General features: G+C 37.8%; 1 protein-coding gene across 2 annotated transcripts; it reads left to right on the top strand.

The window, feature by feature from the left end:
* Positions 1–154: 154 nt before the first annotated feature.
* Positions 155–22,169, top strand: slc6a6b (solute carrier family 6 member 6b). Of its 2 annotated transcripts, none has more exons than XM_058373687.1 (14): positions 155–391; positions 5,607–5,836; positions 6,225–6,359; positions 7,958–8,183; positions 8,657–8,789; positions 9,407–9,541; positions 9,798–9,901; positions 10,021–10,145; positions 11,803–11,915; positions 13,335–13,472; positions 14,323–14,425; positions 15,858–15,958; positions 17,013–17,183; positions 17,561–22,169. In XM_058373687.1, the coding sequence occupies exons 2-14, from the start codon at positions 5,608–5,610 to the stop codon at positions 17,714–17,716; spliced, it is 1,869 nt and encodes a 622-aa protein (XP_058229670.1). In that variant the 5' UTR covers positions 155–391; position 5,607; the 3' UTR covers positions 17,717–22,169. The 2 variants fall into 2 exon arrangements, with proteins under 2 accessions (XP_058229670.1, XP_058229669.1); XM_058373686.1 differs by lacking the exon at positions 155–391 and adding an exon at positions 2,122–2,274.
* The last annotated feature ends 1,292 nt before the right edge of the window (positions 22,170–23,461 follow it).

Raw genomic sequence — 23,461 nt, 5'->3', positions numbered from 1 at the left:
ATTATGTTTTGTTTTTCAGTTAAACGCGTTTATGTCTGCAAACAATTTGGGAGCCCCTGCTGCAGAGTGAGTTTATAAACAGGCGTGTAAACAGGCGTGGATTTGACGAGCGCGTGCACCGCCCCATCTGACCTGTAGGATGTTTGAGAGCAGCGCGCGAGCAGGAAGTAGCGAACGAAAATGGCTCGTGTCTCTCCTCCTGTTGCACCAAGAGGCTGGCCGGTGTTTTTCCACTCATGACGATGTCTATTGGTCACCCATTTTAAGAGACAAAGGTCGGAAAGAAAGGCTTATAAATTAAATTTACCGCGACACATCCAATTCATCGTCGCACGAGACCCGAGAGACGAGACACTTCTAAAGGAATAAAACAAGAGAAAAATCGGAGGAGGTAAGAAATAATCCAAGATTGTATAAACTAGAATAAGCATATATTTATAGTTTGTTTTTATATCTTTATAAAATGCATGTACATCGACTATACATACATACACTTGTTACAGTTATATATTTAGTTATAAGCGCCTCTGCAAGTGGATGCATGTCAGTCCCCCCCCACACACACACTTTTATTTCACTTTTTTATCTGTAGTCCAGATAAAACCAAATTTCCATGTATTTACAGATCTGCTCTTTATATTCATAGAGACTCGTGTCTTTTGCCTGTTGTAAAGTGTATGTGTATATATATACTGTTAAAGCGTATGCAGTATTAGTATTGACCAGTCATTTTATCCAGATGATGATGAGTTGAGAGGATGCACTCTTATCTCGCCCTTCATGATAGCTTTTATTGTTCCTCGCGCTCATTGTGTCAGTCCCGGGTTTCGTCTCGTGCTGGCTTTTCAGTCACTTTCATTTAATTAACGGAACTAGCGGAAGGTGCGTGTGCGCGCAGAGAGATAGGTCGCGCGCTTTCTGATTTCGGGGTCATACAAGGTCCTTACGCTGTCTGTAAGCGCACACTCCGTACCCCTGCGTATGTGCGCGCGCGCGCGCGCGTGTGTGTGTGTGTGTGTTTTCTGTTGGCTGCCTGTTAAAATAATTACTGTTAGACCATAGATCATGAGCAGAACAGATTTTTGTTTCGCACCTGCACTGGTGTGTGTGTGTGTGTGTGTCTGAAAGGGATCTTTAAACACCATGCCTTAGAGGAGAGAAAAAAATTAGAGATGCAAAACAAATACACACTTTTTTTTTGATGTGTTCACAGTTTCGACATCAGAATAGACTTCCTCTATGCTAGACAATTAAATGGTAACAGTTGCTGTATATCAGCTGCAATAAAGCTACAGTAAAAAAAAATATCTGCATGTTTGTTTATATATATATATATATATATATATATATATATATATATATATATACATAATTTATTAAAAGATATTTCTTTAGTCCCTTTCACAAAAGGTGCATGGTCTTTAAGACTTCATGCACATCAAAGCGATCGTTTTGAACCTGTGTGGAAAGTTACAGGATGTCCTGTGCACTGCTTTATTCGTTAATATCTTCTGTACTAGTCTGTGCGAGTCTTGTGCATGCTGATATACTGATCCAGATGTTAGTCATCTTCTCATGCATACTGAAGTGGTGTTTAATAACTTATTATGTGACACACGTAAACCTGACACATCTGCGTCATGTACTTCTGCATTCTAAAGTAATCAGGATATGACACACGAAAGTAAAAGACAGACAATAGATGAAAACTTATAGGAATCACAAATGCATGTAAAGTGCAAGGGAGGCCTTGGGCAACCTGTAAAGGTTATGGTTGTGTCCTGGGGTTGTCCAGTATGTGTTCAAAAACAACAAGAAATGGAAAAAAAATAAAAGATTAGGTGATTTCAGGTTTTTATATCCTGTCAGATTCACCTTTTTTTTAAATCATGAAGAAAGTGTCTGTGTTGTACTGCGTCATTGCATAAGACTAGGGCACATCACTGGCAACCAGCCATCTCCTCCTCCTACAACGAAACACTGTTTTTGTCTTTCTCCTCTTTTTGCCATGAATGAGTCAAACCCCAAAGTGTTTAGCTGTCCAGCTCCACTCCCCCATCACCCAAACTCCCTCCTTTTTCTGGCCTCAAGGCAATTTAAAGGTTGCACCTCAGTCCAAGAAGGTGGCAAGAACCCCTAACCCTTGCAGTGGTATGTTTTTGGGTTCATTCTCTTTCTGGGAACTGAGCAGTGCTCACTGAACCTCTCAGTCAAGCTGGACCATCTACCTGCTTCCGATTCCATGTCTTCACTAGATGAGCTAAACTGCGACAGGTAATGACTGAAATAGGGCCTTGTCATTTTTTTTGGGGGGGGGGTATTCTTGGGTTTTTGTTTGACTCAGCATCCATTATTTTGTTTGCTAGTACACTGTTATATGGCAGGCTTTGGAGAAATAAAAGACAAAATACCATTTAAACCAATGGCAATAATACAAGGCACAGAGCTTCAGATTATTATTATTATTATTTTTTTTTGGTAAATAAAGAAGCCTATCTTCTGTTTTGTGTTGGATGTTGCAAGTGAGACATCCAAAAAGTAAAAGTAAAGTAGTCTGTGTGCCACTTAAGTAATTATTAAACAGAATCTTTTGGCACTGAATAAACTAAACCATAACATTTGTTTGAACAAGATCTTGTCATGCAGTGTCATTCTGACAGGGAAGATAAACAAAAAAAGTTCATGGACAATACAGTTCTGGGTTATTAGCGGCTACAGTCGAAGGATTTTTACAAGATGCTCAAGGCTATTGCTAGAAAAAAAAAATACAGTGCACTTTGCAACAGGTCTAGCTTTGTCAGAATTCTACTAACCCAAGCTTTTTTTGTGTTTTGTTTAAACAAATCCTTTCATGCTTGTGATGGAATATAAGAAGGAAAGGAAGACTCAGAATTAGAGTGACGCAATAGTAGCGTCCTCTGTATCTAGGAAACTTGGTTAATGGGTGAAATTGGTCCATTTTCAGCCCTTGCTCTGTTTACATTATCATTAGGATTCGATTTGATGGCGTAAACTAGAGAGGGATAGCGGAAGTTGAGCAAAGAGCACTGGAGTTTATCCAAGGGCATTAACCAGAGCAGTTAGTGTCTGTTGCCTTCTGCTGTTGTCAATTAAGATTCAGATTTGCTCGAATTCAATCTCGGAATTTTCAAGCGTCCTCTTGTAAAACTGGGAATGCATGAAAGTCGAGATGTTGTGCACTGGGCAGAAAAAAAAAAAAAAAAAAAAAGTTGTGAAAGAGGGGAGGACAGAGTTTAATGCGTGTACCCTCAGGAAATGTGCATGGGTTTAAAATAGTGGTTATGTAACAAACCTCACATGGACGACAGACGTGAAGTCTCCCTCAGTAGCCAGGACCATTACATAGCACTTGCCTTGTATTTACTTGATCCTCCGACAGAAGCAGGCAATGAGGCAGAGCAGAGAGGGACTGTGACTTGACGTTTTTGGTCGATTCATTGAGCTATAACTTTCGCAAAGCAAATCGCTTCTAATTAGGAGCTCCCTGGGGCTTTGTGGTAGCCGAGCGGGCTCTGTTTATGATTCTCTTTAAACTGAAGAGGGAGCACTGCAGCTGCTTCACAGAAATCTAAGCTGTCCTATCAAATAACCTTTCATGACTCAACCTCGCCTGATGTCAACAAAAATATGCCCATTTTTTTTCTTTACAACTTCCTTAAACAGATCAACAGCTTTTCTATTTTAATGTTTTTAACAGGATTCTAGGGTTGTGGGGTTTTTTTTTTTTTTCTTCCCCTACATGGAATTTCTCATGGAAAAATTTGACCTCTGGCATACAATTGCTTTTTTTGTACAATTGCCTCATGTAAAATGTTCTGTTCTTGGCAATATTTCGTGGATGTCCACCTTCAGAGTGTATTTATTTCAGCTAGGCTATACAAAAACATCCTCTGCTTTAGCGTGACGTTAACAACCTCTTAGCCTGAGCTGCCAGGTATTACTGGAAAAGCTTTAAAAAGCGATGGGATGACAACAGAAGATTTAAATAGCCAACAGGTCCTCAGCAGATCCAATGAAATGAAACAGAGGTGAGGATTGCTGGCCCTGGTACGTCCCCTCACTCCTGTTTAGTGCTCGGGTTACAGCGAGAGGCAAGGACACACGCAAAGCTAAATCTTTTGAGGAGTGGAAATTTACCATCCGAGTCCGTGTCATCCTCCGCTCCAAAGCTGAGCCCAATCTGCTGATAGTATTTAATTGTCTTAGTCTAGGGGGGCGGGTAGCACTGTCAATCAGGGCTTACTCTTAGCCGCATGCACATTTAGGCTGTGACAGCAGGGGCATGGTGACAGCGGACAGAGAACAGCACACAGCATTCTGACGCAGCCATGAGGGAGATGTAAGTGTGTGGGACGGGCGAATGAATGACAAACAGTTTACACCATGATTTCTCAACATGACTTGGAAGTATAATGTTATATTTATTCTAAGAATTGGTTCTTATTTGTTGCTTTACAGAATACTTGTGTACGTAGTAACACCAGAAACGGCTCACAGGACCATATATGTTTTTTTTTTGTAATCCAAAGTCTTGTCGCTGTTTCTCTGTTAGTGTAAAGAGTGAGGACAGAGGACATCAGTACTAAATGATCTCACTCTTATGTAACGAGTTGTGTTTTGGTTGTAGGAAGCTGATAAATCTCTGCCACTTTTTAGGTGATTTTCAAAACTACCTCTTCCGCGTAGAATCCTTGTGTCGTTAGATGATTAGTGTTCACTTAATCTGAAGGAGGCTTCCTTTCTACAGTTTATAAAGCTGTATTTAGTAATAACAGTGCAGCGTTTTATCTTGACAGCGGACGTTTTCCATGTGGGTTCATACTTTTAAAGAAATGCAGCCCTTATCTTTGGAACTGAAGAATTTTTCCAATTGAAATCTAGACCTAAAAGAAAGCAAAAGCTGACCTACGCATCAACTCCCTGGAAATTGTGCCTACTACCATTTGTACTGTCCCTTGAAAGGACATAGATTCTTTCTAGCATCGCAGTATCAAACACACAATAGACACAATATTTTTGTGTGTGTGTTCCCAAGGGGGAGAAAAAAGAAGAGGGTTTTGAAACCCTGTTTAAACAAACTATCTTTCAATGGGACTGTAAGTGTGTTCTATCTGTGCCAAGTTAAAAAGGGGCTAGGCTAAAGGGTGCCAGAGCATTTCTGACATCTTTATCTGTATCCCTGGGATTGGATCTGGGCTTCTCCATGGCACTTTTGGCCAGTGCTTTGAAACTGTACACTCTGAGCCAGTAATAACAATTCTCTCTTTGAAAAGTGTCTTGATACATAAGCGCTGTGTTAATTAAAGAGACAGAGCACTTTGAACATTTGTTGCACATGCTCAGCTTAGCGTTCATCCCTCATCTGTTGTTATATCAAGGCACTTAGTTTCAAGCATCCAGCAGTCACTTTGACTGCATTTGTTCTGTGTTGTCTTTAACTGTTTGGGCTGCACTCATATATCATATCTTGTTTCAGTTCAAAACACCATGCACAGAGAGGTTTTTGTGTTTAATTCTTCTCAAGTCAACCAAGTGCACTCGTTGAAGCATAAAATTTTTGGCCTGCTATTTGTTCTCTCCAACAGTATGGCACAAAAAGAGAAGCTTCAATGCCTGAAGGACTTCCATAAGGACACTCTGAAGCCATCCCCAGGGAAAAGCCCTGGCACTCGACCTGAGGATGAGGCTGAGGGCAAACATCCTCAGCGGGAGAAGTGGGCCAGCAAGCTTGACTTTCTTCTGTCTGTGGCTGGAGGCTTCGTTGGTTTAGGAAATGTCTGGCGTTTCCCATACCTCTGCTATAAGAACGGTGGAGGTAAGTTAAGGGTTTGTACATCTTCACCAACACAGGAAATAGTTACCTAAAAAATGTCTCGAAGCCCGTCTTCACGTCCTGGTTCGTGGAACTTGTCTTGCGGTATCACATTTAACCAGAATTTAGTTTAGTGTCAAAGGGATTTGAATGAAGCTTTTGCTGATTCGCTTGTGTTGGACGTCACTATAACTGTTCAGAGAATCACAAGCCCATATTTGGAGAAAGACAAGCTTTGGTTTTACTGACAGGAAATGCAGAGTAAGAGCAAGAGTTTCAGTGTAACATTTTTAGACTTTGACTGAGATTAGATATGGGGCTATAGTAAATCCTGGTCTTCACAGGTAACAGGATTTAATGATAAGAATGTGCCCTGTTTGTTCATTCCTAGGTGCATTTCTCATCCCGTACTTCATTTTCCTGTTTGGTGGAGGCATGCCTGTGTTCTTCCTGGAGGTGGCTCTTGGCCAGTTCACTTCTCAGGGAGGAATCACTTGTTGGGAAAAAATCTGCCCCATCTTTACTGGTGAGTTTTATGTATGATTAAAAATGGTTCAAGTTGTGGTCAATTGAGCATAATAATACATTGTCCTGCACCTGTTCCTTTTGGAGGAAACAACCTTAGGGGAAGTGGTAAATAGCCTAGTGCAACCGATGTTTTGGTTATGATTAAACAATAGAGTAAAGCACACTCCAGGAAGGGAATCCCCATGTTCCCCTTGGGAACTGAGTCATGGCAAAGAAGGGAAAAAATATCAATCGGCTAAACGCTGTTGACATTTACACAGAACACCAATATGATTATCCTTATCTAATATTTAGAAGGGTCGTTTCCCCAAACCTTCAGATGAAGCTGAATCTGTATCCTAATAAAAATGTTTCTGTGGTCAGTAGTGCTGCCATGGAAAATGTGAAATGTTATTTCCTGAACTCCTGAACTGAGCAGACCTTTTCAACGTGAGCCCAGATGAACATGTTCAAAGGTTCCTACTGACACACACTTCCAGCCAGACCTTGAGAGCATGTAGCATGCAGAGTGTGCTAATTTCAGTGTTTCCATGGCAGCAGAGTGGCAAAACATTAAAGCGATGACTAGCAATGAGGTCGGGCCCATGAGGGAGAGTCATTATAACCAGGAAAGGAAGGTGGACAAAAGACAGTAACGGTTTTTTTTTTTGGTAATATCTCTTTTTTTGGTTCAGCAAAGATTTCATAATAAGCTTTGACAGTATCAAGCTGTTACTCACTGGCCACTTTGCATGCTGCCTGTGAGGCAGTTACAGTAATTCCTTTTTAGTTGTAGCAGAGGCCATCTTTCTCAACACTGTTTTATTTGCACAGTGACATTTCATATGCTTGGTAAGTCAATATAGCAGACAGCATTGCAAGTCATGAATATTTATGGAAATTCCTGTTTAAACGAAAGAGAAAACGTTGAACATTTATTTCACTTTTTTTCCTGTGATGTACAGTGTACATGTGCAGTGTTCCCACTTTTGACATTCTTCCCAACAAATACTTAAAGCTTAAACAGAGAAACAGCTTTGTACCAATGTGTACAGCTTTCCTGCCAGCTAAAAAACAAACCCAAACAGTGCTTGCTGTGTAAGCACAGTGCAATTCAAACAGTTCCTCATTCACAGGCTTGCTCCTCATTAACATGGGTACTTTGTACAATGCTGGTTATTGTGGTTCACTGAAGCAAAACTTTTCAAGTAATGGCAACATAGAGAATGTGAATCTGTGTCAGGAAAGGTTTACAGAGGTTCAGTGAGGGATTATACTGTATGACTGATGTTAAAATAGGTAACAGGATTTAATGATTAGTGGAATTAAAACCTCTTGATAACAGTAATATGTACCCTGTCCTGATTAGCTGCATGTGTCATCCAGTAGTTTGTTTGTAGGCCTTTTTCCTAGTGGCTCTTTGCCAGTTCACCTCTAAGAGAGAAATCACTTGATGAAAAACTCTGCCTTATTTGAATGACAAAAGTAGTGGACTGTGCATTTCTCAAAAAAAAAAAAAGAAAAAGAATCTTTCTGAGAATCTTCCCTTCAGGCCACCATCCATCTGCTGTTGCTGCATCTCTAGTAACTGTTGATGTTTCCACTCTTCCCATGCAGGTATCGGCTATGCTTCCATTGTGATCGTTTCCCTACTGAACATCTACTACATTGTGATTTTGGCTTGGGGCTTGTACTACCTGTTTCAGTCCTTCCGTCCTGACCTTCCCTGGGCCAGCTGCAATAATATGTGGAACACAGAGAACTGTATAGAGGACACACTCCGCAAGAACATGAGCCTTGCCAATGCTACCAACTTTACATCACCAGTCACCGAGTTCTGGGAGTAAGTGATTAAATGTTGAATGGCATAAGTTTGTTTTTCTATCTCTTGTGCTTTATTTGGAAGAATATGGCTTCATTGAAAGAATGTGGCTCAGATGAAATCCCAGAAGACTTAGATGGCTTAGATTTGTACTGTATAATGTTATTGTGACCCTGTGTCAAATAGCAGGTGCCCTCAATAACCTTAGACAACAACGCGTTTACAACCTTGCTGTGTTTGCTAGACTGGCTTGGCTTAACACAGACTCAGCTCACATAAACTAATTATATAGTAAAGGGGCTGGAGAGGACTGGCTGAATCTGGAGCCATAAACTAGCCTTGTCCATTCTACTCTGTCTGGCTGCTTGTTTTGATTCAGTCTCAAACATCCATTCAAACATGTCTTACTCTGTCACCCGTGATGTTCCGTAAAGATCCTAAAGAAAGCTTTTGTTGTTCTTGAAATGGCTCACCAGTATCTCATGTCCCTACAGGCGCAACGTCCTCAGTATTTCGGATGGCATCGAGAACATGGGCCATGTTAAATGGGACCTGGCTCTGTGTCTCCTTGCTATGTGGGTCATCTGTTTCTTCTGCATATGGAAGGGAGTAAAGTCCACAGGAAAGGTGAGAAGTGGTTTATTTGATATGCAGTACACAACAAGTATAATGATTACTTTCACGGGGAAAGGTACATTGTGTATATGACAACGTTCTGGCCATCAATTCTTTTACGTAGAGGTCTGGGTATGTTCTAGGTAGAGTTCTGGGTATGTTCGCAGGGCAACTTGCTCAGTTAGTCAATCATCACAAACAACCATAGCCCAGTTATTGTTGAGATAATGGCAACAAACAGTTAAGATAATGGCAACAAACGTTGTCCTAGACATGAGTAACTATCTGTAGTTAACAAATAGTTTCATTGTAAGGCTGTGGTTTCTGTAGACTGCTGATTTGCTGTATTTGTGGAAGGTTTCTGCCTAAGTGCAATGACTCCCCCAAATCTTGCCAATAAGTTTTCATAACCTGTGCCACAGCTGAAACAATTAACTACTCTGCGATGTGGAGGTTGTCCATTCTTGGGTTAATCACCAGCTAAAGGCAAATGATGGTGACACATTTTCAACGGTTGACCTGAAAAGTCTTGCTACTTAGAGTAGAAATCTCCAGTTACAGACTTTCTCCTGTCATTGAGTTCGATCGAGTTCATATTTAATCAGCATCCACATATTCTTCTCCTTTAGGTTGTGTACATCACAGCTACCTTTCCATTTGTCATGCTGGCTATCCTCCTGATCCGGGGTGTCACACTTCCTGGGGCAGCCGAGGGCATCAAATTCTATCTGTATCCAAATGTCACTCGTCTGCAGGATCCTGAGGTAAGATCTCATGATCTTGCGCAGCAATGTATCACCTTGAGAACTGCTAGGGAAGTAAATTAATAATTACATGTGTTAAGGCACAACTCACACTTCATTCAGTCAGGTCTTGTATTGTAACATGAGCTTGTGAAACACATGAAGCACTTTGCAGGCTAGCCAAGAATCCAGCTTGTAATGGCAGTAATGAAAACAAACTTGTATAACTTATTATGAGTTATTACCTGTCTTAACATGGCTTCATTTTTTGGTGTAGGTTTGGATTGATGCAGGGACACAGATTTTCTTTTCCTATGCCATTTGTCTGGGAGCAATGACTTCACTGGGGAGCTACAACAAGTACAAATACAACTGCTACAGGTGAGCTTCCTGGCCACGGGGTGGGGGCCGTGAGATTAGTCCAGTCAACAGGCAAAAAAGTGGGGACTTAGGTTCCTTTTGTGTTAATTAACAAGCTCCATGACATATGTGTGACATAGGGACTGTTTGCTGCTGGGAGGCCTGAACAGCGCTACCAGTTTTGTGTCTGGCTTCGCAATATTTTCCATCCTGGGCTTCATGGCACAAGAGCAAGGGGTGGACATTGCTGATGTGGCAGAGTCAGGTACGAGGGTAAAAGTAGCAGTGATGGTGGGCACTGTTACTTCAAAAAAAAAAAAAAGACACAAAAATGAGTCAGTCGTTTTTAAAACAACGGCGACAAAATCGGAGACGCCGATAATAAAAAAAGCGAACTGATAAATAAACAAGCTGAAGATGTAGTTGTTAATGGAATGTATCACCCGGGAGCGATTCTCACTCTGGTTGGATTCGTCAAACAAACTATGGAAATATATTGAGAGGATGTGCATGGAGACCCTGGGAAAGCTGAGCCCTTGATTGGATCTTGTCCAGTCTGCTAACAATGAAGAGTCTACAGTTAGTCTGAAACAGCTCTATTAGAACTCCTCAAGCCTGTTTCTGCAGATATTAAAGGTGGTGGGGTGGGGGAATAACCAAGAAAAATCTTGTGCCAAGCTCACAGAACAAATAATAAATTTATGGTTCCAGGATGTTTTGGAATGCTGGCCTGTTTTGTAACATGCATTTTGCTTTGATTTTTCCAACAGCTATTTGTGATGTTTGGCTGCTGTTCTGAGCAGATTGTATTTGTTCTTTTCCTCCATCCTGTAGACCTTATTGGACAAGTGTTCAGATCTTCAATTATCGAGCTCTTCATTCCACATGCTCTCTCTCCATTCAGATTTAGAATTCTTTGATTTGTTCTTCTGGTTCACCTTTCAGTGCTAGATTAATGAGGTGAAGTGATTTGACGGATCGATTGGTTCACTGGCTCCCTTTTTTTTTTTTTTTTCCAATGTTTAGTTCATCTGCAATGCTATTTCTTGCCTCTAAGGAGACTCAGGCATGCTTAGCTTCACTTCACATTGTGTATAAAGAATAAATCTTTATGGCTGTGTTTATACATCACATCTTATTTAAACTTACTTGCGCTGCTCTGAAGAGGAATATGATTAATGTCTTAGTTAGCCACAGGACTCTCCCGAAAGAGCTGTAGTATATGATTGTATTGGATATATTTTTTAATGAAACATCATGAAAGGTAAGCAAAGCACCTGGTTTGTTTTAGAAGACTTTCTTCTGGGTGTGTCCAAGGTCCTGCTTGCTTTAAATGTTGAAACCTGGCCTTGAGAGGGAGAGTCATTTTGCCCGTGGACATAGACATGATCATATAATTTGCTTGTCTGGATTCTCGATGAACATTTGGACATATATTTAGCAGCTAAAATGTGCTGCTGTACATGTTTGCTGTTTTTGTTAATGTCTGTTAAATGGGTTTTGCAATGCCAGGTTAGTAAAGATTACCTGCAACAGGCCTTGACAAGAGAAGGCAGTTGTCTGTTCCTCTCTGTTGCTGTTGATATCTGAGCAGCTTTCCATAAGGATAAAAAACTTTCCCTAGTCCTCTGTAGTTCAGTGTATGAATTTGTTTGAAAGTTTCTTGTCTTGTTAGATGTCCTGAAGCTAACTAAAAAGACACGAAAGTCTTATGAAAATATTTGTAGCCTTAGTAGCTCTAACTCGCCTGCCTGAATCACTTCGATGCCTAGGAACTATCCGCACATTTTTGTTTATTTATCTATTTGATCTATGCCGACATGCGCAATGTAGTGGCATGGATCAAAAAGTGCATACGATTTGCATTACTAACTACACTCTCCTCCACCTCCCCTCCCCTTTTCTGTTCTTTACCCTTCTAGGTCCTGGCTTGGCCTTTATTGCTTACCCTAAAGCTGTGACAATGATGCCACTGCCTACATTTTGGGCCATTCTCTTCTTCATCATGCTTCTGCTACTAGGTCTCGACAGTCAGGTCAGTATCTCGCGACTGGTTACTGCACAACCACCATACTTGCATACTACACCTCAGTTAAATTGGCAGGCAAATTAAAAACAAGTGGGTTGTTTTCGTACTTGCCCTGGGATTTACACACATACTTTTCACTTTCTTTCTCATGATCTTAGGTTTTGGATGTTTACAACTCAAAACACATTCTCAAAATCACTGATTACTATTAAAAAACTGTTAACTGTCTACTTATATAAACAGCATGGTCATACAGATACATCACTGTGTTGCAATGCACACACTTATTTCTTTAAAACACTGAGAGGAGCTGATTTGTATGCTAAAATACCACACTTAATAATATAGTTATTTGAGTCCAAACCTAACTCCTAATGGGCACAAAAATTAAATAAATATACAATGCTGCAATCTGATACTTGTTTAAGTTTATACGTATTGCTCATAAAAAGAGATTCCATAATATGAACCAAGAATGTAGAAAAGCACAGTGACAGTCAGCCAATTTAGAATCACCAGGTCACAAAAATGACATCCAGTGACCACACTAGTGGTCAAGGAAGAGGATCTTTGTAGAACAGTTAGGTATATTGCTACTGTTAGAGCTCAATATACACTAGGTTGTTCTTTTGTGACCTAAATGGGGAAAGTAATACAAGCTAGTGCATGGTTGGTTTCAGGAATGGTACAGGGGCAGGAGAGATTGCCAGAAGAAGGTTGGGCAAGGCTGGGTGATGGTGGTTCATTTATTGTCAATAAAACAATCTGTATTATTATTCAAAACTAATATCAGATTCATTAAACATGGAGCAAACACAATATGCAATCAAATCATATCAAGGTCAAGCAGTACTACTCCATTTGCATGAGTGTTTACATCTATAACCAGTATGGTATATATCTATAGTACACTGTGTTCTGCTGATTTGGGGAATGCATGCAACATCACTCCTCACACTCTTAAACATAACCAAATGAAAAAATTTACTTTGATATTTAAGAGGAAACATCGTGTTGACCCTTGTGTATCTTGGGGGGAGGGGGGTCTATCACATTTCACTGTCCAAATGAAATTGAATACTGTACCAAGTCAGCATGCTTACTGGTCCAGGAGAGCTACTGATCTTACTGCTGCTGGCCCAGTTAAATTGAATATGGCTTTCGAAATGGAATTAATATAGCTTCTCCACATAACATCAAGTAAAGAAATCCATGTGCGGTGCAAAAATTATAATTAGTTAATAATATTTTTTTGAAAGATTTCTGATTATTGAACTCTACATGCCACCATTTGTGTCCAAAGTACTTCTTTCTAAGACTATTTTTTAAGCTTTTGTTGCTTTTAAAATAGCTTTTCTCAAGCTATTGGAGCAGCCCAATAAAACCTGGTTTCTCTGACATTGTTACTTTGGTTTATTCTGACAGTTTGTTGAAGTGGAAGGACAGATCACCTCATTGGTGGATTTGTATCCATCCTTCCTACGGAAGGGTTACCGTCGAGAAATCTTCATAGCTATACTATGCTTTGTGAGCTACCTGCTGGGACTTACCATGGTCACTGAGGTAAGTTTGAAGAAAAATGGTCTGATAATTCTTACTTGTAAACCATATAATAGATAGATAGAAGCCTTTATTTGACACATTTCAGCACAGTGAAATTCTTTCTTCACATATTCCATCTTTGGTAGTTGGGGTCAGAGCACAGGGTCAGCCATGATACAGTGCCCCTAGAGCAGGGAAGGTTAAGGGCCTTGCTCAAGGGCCCAACTGTGGCAGCTTGGCAGTACTGGTGCTTTAAATCCAGCTTTCTGATCAACAACCCAGAGTCTTAACCACTGGAGCCACCACTGGTTTTATTTAATGATAAAATTATACCACAGTGCTATTGAATACTCGATTATGATATGTCTGAAGATGCTGATTAGTTTTTTGCAACAGCACAGCTTTTAATGGTTCCAACGGCAAGATGAATATAAATACATGTTGTAATACATCATCATTTCTATAGAAGCAGCTTTTACATGGACTTGTATTGCACATGTTCTTAACAGTGTTAACACATGTTAACAGACTGTTAACAGTCTGTCATTAATGGTAGATTATCTCAACAATTAAGTATTTGTGCCAAAATCCCATTCCCAAGTCCCCAGTGATGAGTCACAGTTTTGCTTTAGCGCTTCCTTGCAGTGGCCTGGTTTTTCCAAGACATTATATCATACATAAACCTTAAAAGCAAATGTCACAACTGAGTGTTCTGCCATTACGTACAAAGAAAACCAGTGAACTGTGTAAGGTCCTCTGTTCCCTGAGATGGTCCTAGCTACTTTGTCATTGCTTTTTGTGAGTATAAAGCCTGTGCATGGACTTGAGTGTGATATAATGACCCTACATTCTTCTTCTTCTTCTTCTTTAGGGTGGCATGTATGTGTTTCAGCTCTTTGACTACTATGCAGCCAGTGGTGTGTGCCTTTTGTGGGTTGCATTCTTTGAATGCATTGCAGTAGCCTGGATTTATGGTAAGTTCAACAAGTGATATTTCACATAAATAGTAGGGAGGGAAAACTAGTGTATACAGTAACGTGAAACTAAAGCTAACATTCCGACATATAGGCTGTGTAGTAAATCTTACATGCATACCTATAAACAGCAGTGGAAAATCACATTTTCCCTCTGTCAACACAGGCAGTCAAATAGCCAGGCTTCAGATTTAAATTGCAAATCACACGGCAAATTGCATATACAAAATACAATATATAGACTGACCTGTGGGGGAAAAAAAACAATGGAATGTGTTAGCTGAATCCTTAACTTACTCTTACCAATTTACTCTTTATTCTTAAATGACTTTTCTAGCATGCTTCAGTTAATGGTGTGTCCCAAGTCTTAGATGTTAATGTTAGATGTTAACAGTCAGTTAGTAACAAGTAATTTGTAAAACATCAACTGCAAATTTTCCGCTAGTGAGGTTATTTTGTATTATCTTGGCTAGCTTTGTTTGAATGTATAATATCAAATCAACTCTATCATAATGGCTGTGAATTGGGTTCAAAAGGACATGTTATTAACAGCTAATTTTGCTTAGCATGGATTTCAGATTGTTAGTGTTTGTTTATAAATAAGCTGAGGTAATTTTTTCTCATGTGACTTATACGGTTACTGGCTAGCTAACTTTAAACCTTATCCAATATAATATCTAATCACAGTTAATGGCTTAGGGTTAGTTTTGTTTAAGAAAGCTAGTTAGCTATAGCAGTAGCAAATTTCAGTGTTTAAGATGCTAACGTTTGTTTATAGAATTATGCTGAGGTAATTTGTTTTCGTTTTTTTCACATTAAGTGAATATAATATATTAATATAATATATTATAACCATGCTACTGACATATACAGTTCTTGTTTCTGCACTCATTGTTCATTTTTCTTCTTAGCTACTCAGGCTTAATGGTACAAATTTGATTCACAAGTAGAATTTGTTCAAGATAGCTAGCTAGCTATAGCAGCTGCTAATATCAGACTCTTAGCTTGTTAGCTGTCACTTAAGGAAAAACTTATTTGCTAGGCATCAATTTCAAACTATTTAATTTTCACTGAATACCTAAGCTGAAGTAATTGTTTAGTCTTTGCGTTTTGTAAAGGAAAACATATACTTTAATATTTGTACAGTTGTTTTGGTATTCATTACACTGAAATCAGTGATAGCATACATACCTGTTTCTCTCGAGTTAAGTGTCTAGCTATCGAACTTAACATACTTTGTTTGAACATAGTATTTATTCAGTCACACAAGAACAATAGATTTAAAATGGTTAGCTAGCTATAGTATAGAATAGATTATAGAATATTCTTATATTACATTCTTAGCTTGTTCGCAGACAGTTAGCAATAATGAATTTGCTTAGCATGAGATTCAATATGAATATGAATAAAGAGACTCTTTACTTCCTGTTAGGTGCTGATAATTTCTATGATGCAATTGAGGACATGATTGGATACAGACCAAATCCTTGGATGAAGTGGTGCTGGACTGCAATCACACCGTTACTTTGTGTGGTAGGTTTTTTTTCTTGCCTTTAAGAACCAGACAAACAGAAGGCATGATTTGTATAGATGTTTTATTTTTGTTTGGTAATAATCTATTCATACCAGGATTTTAAATATAAACCAAATTTAAATACCCTTAACTTAATTTGACACAATTTTGAACATTAGCCCTAATCATCCTATCCTCCCCCAAATTTGCCTTTCTGTTTGCCATAGGGCTGAACTCCATAAGGCCTGCTTACTTGAATGAATGGGGAGTTGAAGTTAGGCTTGATGTTGACTGTAGGAGTACACTTTACTCCAATAAAGAAAGAATTTTATCTAAAAATGAGCAAATTGCATATGCCTTGCATCCGTTAAAATGTCAATTTGACTCTTCGTCAGTTATAAAGGGTAAAATGTCCTCTCCCTCCTTATTAAGCTGTTTTAGAGATATTTTGGAGAATCATTGGGTCAACCATTTTCTATAGGAGTATCTATACCCATGCTCATTCATCTAATAATCCAGTAAGCCAGTCATGTGGCAGCCATAATATGTAGAGTCTCATCTTTTTCCTGATCTTCTGTGCCCACTGTAGCCTTAGATTCCTGTTCTTGGCTAACAGGAGTGGTTGAGTCTATCCAGCTCAAGCTTTGTTGGACATACTTATATGCTTTTTTGCTCACCATGGCCTCAAAGAGGGATAATTTCAGTTACTCCTTCCTGTTTTTTGTTTTTTTTGCACCACTCTGTGGAGACCGTCGTGTGTGAAAATCACAGAAGATGAGCAGTTTCTTAAATATTCAAGCAAACCTGCCTGGTACTAAAAATCATGCCGTAGTAACTGAGATTGCTTTTTTCCCCTAGTCTGATGTTTGATGTTTCAGTTAATGTTTTGTTCTGAGGTGTTCCTAATAAAGTGACCTGGGTTTGTATACATACCACAGTGTAGTTTCTGGTCATGCCTTTAAATGGCACCCAGTAATTTAGTAGACCAATTTAACAGGAAGATCAATAACATTTGAGGGGTAATGCCTTTTAACTTAATGAATTGGGTTTTGAATTGATTTTTTTTTTCTACAGGGATGTTTCATTTTCTCTTTGGTCAAATACAAGCCTCTGACGTACAACAAAGTCTATGAGTATCCGGACTGGGCCATTGGTTTGGGCTGGACCCTCGCCCTTTCCTCCATGATTTGCATACCGATGGTGTTTGTGATCAAGATCATCCAGTCTGAAGGCCCTCTAATTGAGGTTAGTATTTCCACACAACAAAATAAAATATTTCTATATATTTCTATATACAATATTTCTGTTTCTTTTTTAACCACCAAATTTGTTAAACTAGCTCCATACCTGGCAAAGATTAAGAAGCATGTGTTTTTCTGTTTTGACAGATTTCAGCTACAGAAACACACCCCAAATATATATTGTCATAATTTTGTCTACCTAACCTAGTATCCTGGTTGTAACATGCCATGTTTTAAGCCTTTTATTTTTTATTTTAATCGAATTAGTATTGCACAAGGGCTTAGCTTTACTGTAGAATAGAAACCTAAACGAATGAGCTAACCATTCCACATTTCTATTGTTCAAACTCTGCTAACTTGCAATACCTTTTCTTCTTCCAGAGGATTAAAGCAGTGGCAGCTCCGGTGCGAGGCAGTACAAATCCGTGTCCTCAGGAGTACAGACCGAAGGGTTCAGAACTGGCACATCCCCTTGACCCCAACGGGAACAACGGCTTGATGAAGCCCAGCCACACTATTGTAGAAACCATGATGTGAGCGCTCTCTGTGAGAGAATCCAATCACTTGCTTTCCAATATATATATATATATATATATATATGTGTGTGTACGTATATATATATATATATATATATATATATGTGCACGTATATATATATATATATATATATATATATATATATATATATATATATATATATATATATATATATATATTTATATATATATATAAAATAAAATGTTGACATAGTCGTAGGACCAGGTTTACATATCTACATATCTGCACTAGAAATTCTTTCCCTTTTCTTTCTCTTTTTTTTTAAACAGAGGAAGTTACACTTGTTTTTTGACAGTGTCTGCATTTAATATTTTATCATAACATTGTTACTATTATTATTATACTCTTATTACTATTATTACTGTTGCTGTAATTAGAGAATATATTGATTTCCATACACAAACACCAGTATCTCAAAATAGTCAATAGTTTTCCTTTTCTGTAAATAATTTAAATTTATTGTTGGAGTAGACAAACCAGACCAATTAAGTGCTGCAAATATTAAATGTTTATGTATACATACTTTAAAAAATACCATTACTGTACCTAGGCAAAAAGTGTCTTGGTGGACATGTTTTTTTTTTGTGTGTGGTAAGATAGCTGTGCATATTTATTTTGACAAGTTGCACCTAAAATTGGACTTTTGAAACAGAGACACTACTCTATATTCTGGTGCGAGTTTAACACACTGAACCCACCACTGCACAATGTGGGAAGAGTTACGACATCTAAGTTACTGTGAGCATCTTTGAAAAAGCACAAATGGTCACACTAATTCTTACCATACTGATCTAGCACAATAAGCTTTACCTTATAACATCCATCTTGTCCACCAGTTATTCCCAATGGTCTGTATTCAGAGTTGACAACTTAAATCCGAAAGATACATCAACATATACAAGAGGAAAGATAAGCTCAATCAATGTCATGCAATGTACTTGCATGGTTGCCAGTTTCTTCCTAAGAAGAAGCGTCTGAAACGGGGGTAGTGTCTAGGGCAATGACTTTACACAGAAGAACTTATCTTTAAGCATGCGGTCTAAAGAAATAAATATGTCACATGTAATACAGTGTACCATAAACGCAACAAATTCAAAACCAAAAAGACTATAATATCTGAATGAGAAAATATCAAGCATTGAAATAAATCGAATCGAAGTCGAACAGCTTGGTGGTAATATAAGCTTATAAAATATCACTTGATCCAGCACATATTATTTAGCAGAGTATTCTTATACTGTGCAAACTGCACACACAATTTTAATGAAGACACTGTATGTAGGATGTATGAATAATAAAATCAATATGGCGTCTATTTTTGTTAATTCGATGTGCTGTCCTGTTAAAAAACGTTTTGAAGGACTTATCTGCTATGCTTATTAGTTAATAAGAAAGATCATGCCACATTTTAAAATATCACGGTTAATATTGGACATTTTTATAGGCTTGTAGTTATGGATCAAAACACAAATTTTATTGCAACATCAATCTGCCTGATAGTGACCCTACTGCCCGCTCTTAGCCGATACTGTGTTTAAGCCCAAGGTTAGAAACGTTTGTAACCAACACAGACCTTTGTTTTTTGGTAAACTCCACCCTGCATTGGTCAACCAACACCAACACTTGACTAGCACTTAATCTTGTGGTGTCTGTATTCTGGACACAATTTCGGCATTATCAGTCCTCACCATAACTCAACTCTGAATACAGCCCATCTTTTCATGCATTGGTGTAATTAGATGCTCCAACAAATTCACTTCTACCCAAATTTCAACACTCCCTACATGTCCCAGTCGATTATTATTATTAAAAACCAGTTCAATAAGAATGTATCAGGGTTTAGACACAGATACTGATACTGGAATGTTAAAACATGAAATTGCTCTCGCCCAAGCATTTGTGTCACACCAATTCAAAGGTAGTATTTTATGGTCAAATCTAAGCTGTTTTTTTGTAAATTTCATTCTTTTATTTTTCATTGCCTTTTTGTATTCTTAATATTAAGATTGTACTTGGCTTCTGTCAGCAATTATTATTTTTTTATAGGACAAAATTTTATATAGAGCTTTTAATCAGTGCAATTGGTGGAATTTGTAATGTGCAATACTTCGTAGGATGATATGCATTATTTCTGTCTTTTAAAAAGATGGTACTTGCAGTGAAAATTCTTTATAACAAAATAACAGGAAACATCAGGCACATTGGGGGCCAATTGATCATTGCAAGGTAACACCGAACTAAACAAACAAAAAAAAGTAGTTACTGTGATACTTTACATAATTTAGTATTTTAAAAAGAAATGCTATGACTTTTCTATCACTTTATCAGATAACACACGTTAATCTCCTCTTCTCTTGTTATATGATTTTTAATAGCCTGAATTTCGACTGATTTATCACTTAGTTAAACGATGTAGCCAAACATCTGTTTTGGGTTGTTAGTCGTGAAGAAGTGTTTTTAACCTTCCCTGAATGAACACTTTTAAGTGCTGCTTTTGAAAAATGGCTTCATTGAAAATCACATAATAAGATCGGAAGTAGTTTTGAAGATCAGTCAGAGATTAATGGAATATTCCTATTTAGTTGTTTGTTTTCCAAACCTAATCCTTATCCATTTTATCCTCTTTTCACTATACTGAGAAAATAAGTGAGAGCTTAGATATTCCGTTTTATTGGTATCGAGAATAATTAAAACTGTTGTTGCTAATTTGCCTGGAAGCTATAGACACAGCAGCTCTGTTTAAAAAGCTATGGAATATTCCGTTTAGTCTCAGGATCTGATCCTAACGCAGAAAGAGAGACAGATTTCTCGAAACATTTTACACCTACATGATTTGGCAAAGTGTCGGTGTAATCCATGAGAACGTCTGACAAACTCTTTATTTTTTCAATTCTTGATGATAACATGGAAGCAAAAACATGTATTTAAAAGATTTTGGAGTAACCTTTTTTTTTTTTTATTTCTTAATAAACATTTATTTTTGAAACAAACAATTATGAAAAAGCCTCCTGCTTTTGCTGACCATTTTGCCGAGGTGAACGTCAATAATACAGATTGTTTGAATGTAGCTACTCAGTCCTACCTTTGTGTTCATGAAGTCTTTGGAGTGACACAATACCACATAGTGTCTCTTTAAGGTGACCCAACAACAATGGTGTTGCCAAGCCAGGGTATTTTAACATATGCCTGGCTTCTTAAAATATGACACAACCAGAAGCGGCATGTTAGGTAATGGAAAAAAAAAAATTGTCCCGGATAAAACTGAACATTGTGTAAATGCGCATCTTCATTGTGTTCACAATGATGTTACTGTTTCAGGGGTCACTCAGAGTTGCGCCGAGACAAAAGGGCCTGATGCATTTTTTCCCCCCCTAGCTTCTGCTGTAGTAGTGATCTGATTTGAAACAGACTGATAGCACCCAAGGGATGAGAAATCTGGAGAGTTTGCAAAAATGCACAAAACTTCCCAAGCTTAACTTGCAGGAGATGAATCGTTTCTTTCTCAGGGTACATGTGATTAATGAGTCAGATTCCCAATGGAGATGGAAATATCGACTTTGTTTATTATCAGGCCGTGGAAATTATAACCATCCCATTGTGGTTTAGGCATAAATAATTTCAAAATCTTTTGCTAAAAATAAGAGTGTGTGTTTGTATCCATTAGTTTGTTCCAATTTGATTTAAAGGCACATTAGGGGAAAATTCTGACCCCTTCTGGACTAAAATATTAGTCTATTCTGTTTTTTTGGCTTTTTACTCATACATATGAGGCAAAATAGAATCCAGACTTTGTCGTTAAGACTGTATAATGTTTAATAACTCACTCAAAGGCTTGGGCATGCCTCAGATTTTAAACACACAACCTTCTGTTGTCTATCAGGACACGCCCACTTCCTGTATGGAAATCAATGGACAGTTTCAATAAATGTGGTTGATCTGGCAACCTAGTTGGCAACAGTAAAGATTTCCTAGCTGTCCAGCCCTTTATTCCTATACCGTAGCACCAATGCACTCTCTATACTGATTAATAATAAGATGTTGATTAATTGTACTATTACAGCAATTCTCCATCTGCAAGGTTTATATTACTTACCAACAGACCTGCGTTCTCATTTCTCTTATAACAACCTGCTGTACCTACATGGGTTTAAAACATTTTGGATATGAAGTTTTGTGATTAACAATTATAGAAGGAGTGTCCAGTGTCCAGTGAATCAAGGAACTATTATAATGTAAGAGATTACAGGAAATAGCTTGCTTTATGGACATTCCACAATATTACAGGTAACTCTAAATGGATAAATGTACTTAAAATGAAAACAACAGCAAAACAAACAAACAAAAAAAAAAGGAATGATTGGCAAATTATTCTAAAATAATTCTCTATTTTATTATTATTATAAAAAAATAAAAAAAAACTTCACAATGTGGTGGTATAGGAAAGTAATCCGGTTTCTGGTGGTAACATTAACTGTCCCAAGATCAACCTGTCTCTGATTATTTGCAAGAAGCGTTTTATTCGTTACTCTATAAACGTTTTACAGATACGCCACCACCATTTTCATTCCCCAATAAAGCACTGTGGTAATGGGATTCCAGCAGCATCATGTACATAGCTGATTCTCATGTGCTAAAAATCTTCTGTTTCTCAGAATAAGCTTCACTGGCTCGCCTCGAATAATCAACATAGCGATCGTTGTTGGCTTCACTGTTTACCATTGACTTCAGTGACAGCAGGAGGATTGGCTTAAATGTTTTCTCTTTTATGTATCATAACACGGATGATCATACAGTACCTATTTTTTTCCTCAAAGTCTTTTAATACACAGTTTAAGATTACTATTCCAAATATACACAGTTTTACTATATAACGCAATAGAAGGTCTAAAGTCCAAACAAAGAAATAAAAATAAAGATTTGGTTTGCAATGATCAAAGTTCAGATTTTCTTTTTCTTTTCTTCTTTAACTTTCCTACTTGTATAATATGTAAAAAGACTGAATATTATATTATTATAAGAAAATAGACTGTTATCCCAAAATCCGTCAACTATGCACAACAAATTTGACTGTATTTGTAATTTTTCACACAGTGATTTTTAAAATAAGTAAATAAATCTCTATTCCATTGGAAAGATTTTTTTTTTTTTTTTTTTGACGTTCTGTAGAAAACTTTAGCTCTCTGCCTTTGAAGGAGGTACATCCAGATCAGTTCATACACTGTATTTATATACAATTTACTGATTTAATCTCAAATTTTATTCACTGTTTTATTTTTGCTTTTGCATCTATGAACAATATATTTTTCTCAGTTGTTTTTCTTTTCTTTTGTTTAATAATCCATACAAATGAAAGTATATATTGCTAACAAAGTTTGACAAACAACGAACTAATACCAACATTTTGATGAGTTGTAATCGCAATAAAAAATAATAAAAAGGAAAAAGAAAATGCTGAAATCATTCTGACTGAAATTCATTTGTTTAAGATGTATTTGTGTAATAGGTGTATGAGAGTGTGGGACTGTTTGAATGTCGACAAAGTCATATGATGATGGGGTCATTAACGCTAACAGGCCAATCAGCAACAAGCTATATTTGACACTCACACATTCACTCTTCAAATATACCTCTATATACATATATATATACATGCCTGCAAAATGATCTCGTAGCTCTAAAGAAAGGCTGAGGGAGAATAAGATATAAGCAACTTTCCTCTGGAGA

Source organism: Hemibagrus wyckioides, linkage group LG21 (genome assembly GCF_019097595.1).
Source record: "Hemibagrus wyckioides isolate EC202008001 linkage group LG21, SWU_Hwy_1.0, whole genome shotgun sequence".
Lineage (NCBI taxonomy): Eukaryota > Metazoa > Chordata > Actinopteri > Siluriformes > Bagridae > Hemibagrus > Hemibagrus wyckioides.
This window is presented reverse-complemented; position numbering and strand designations above follow the sequence as displayed.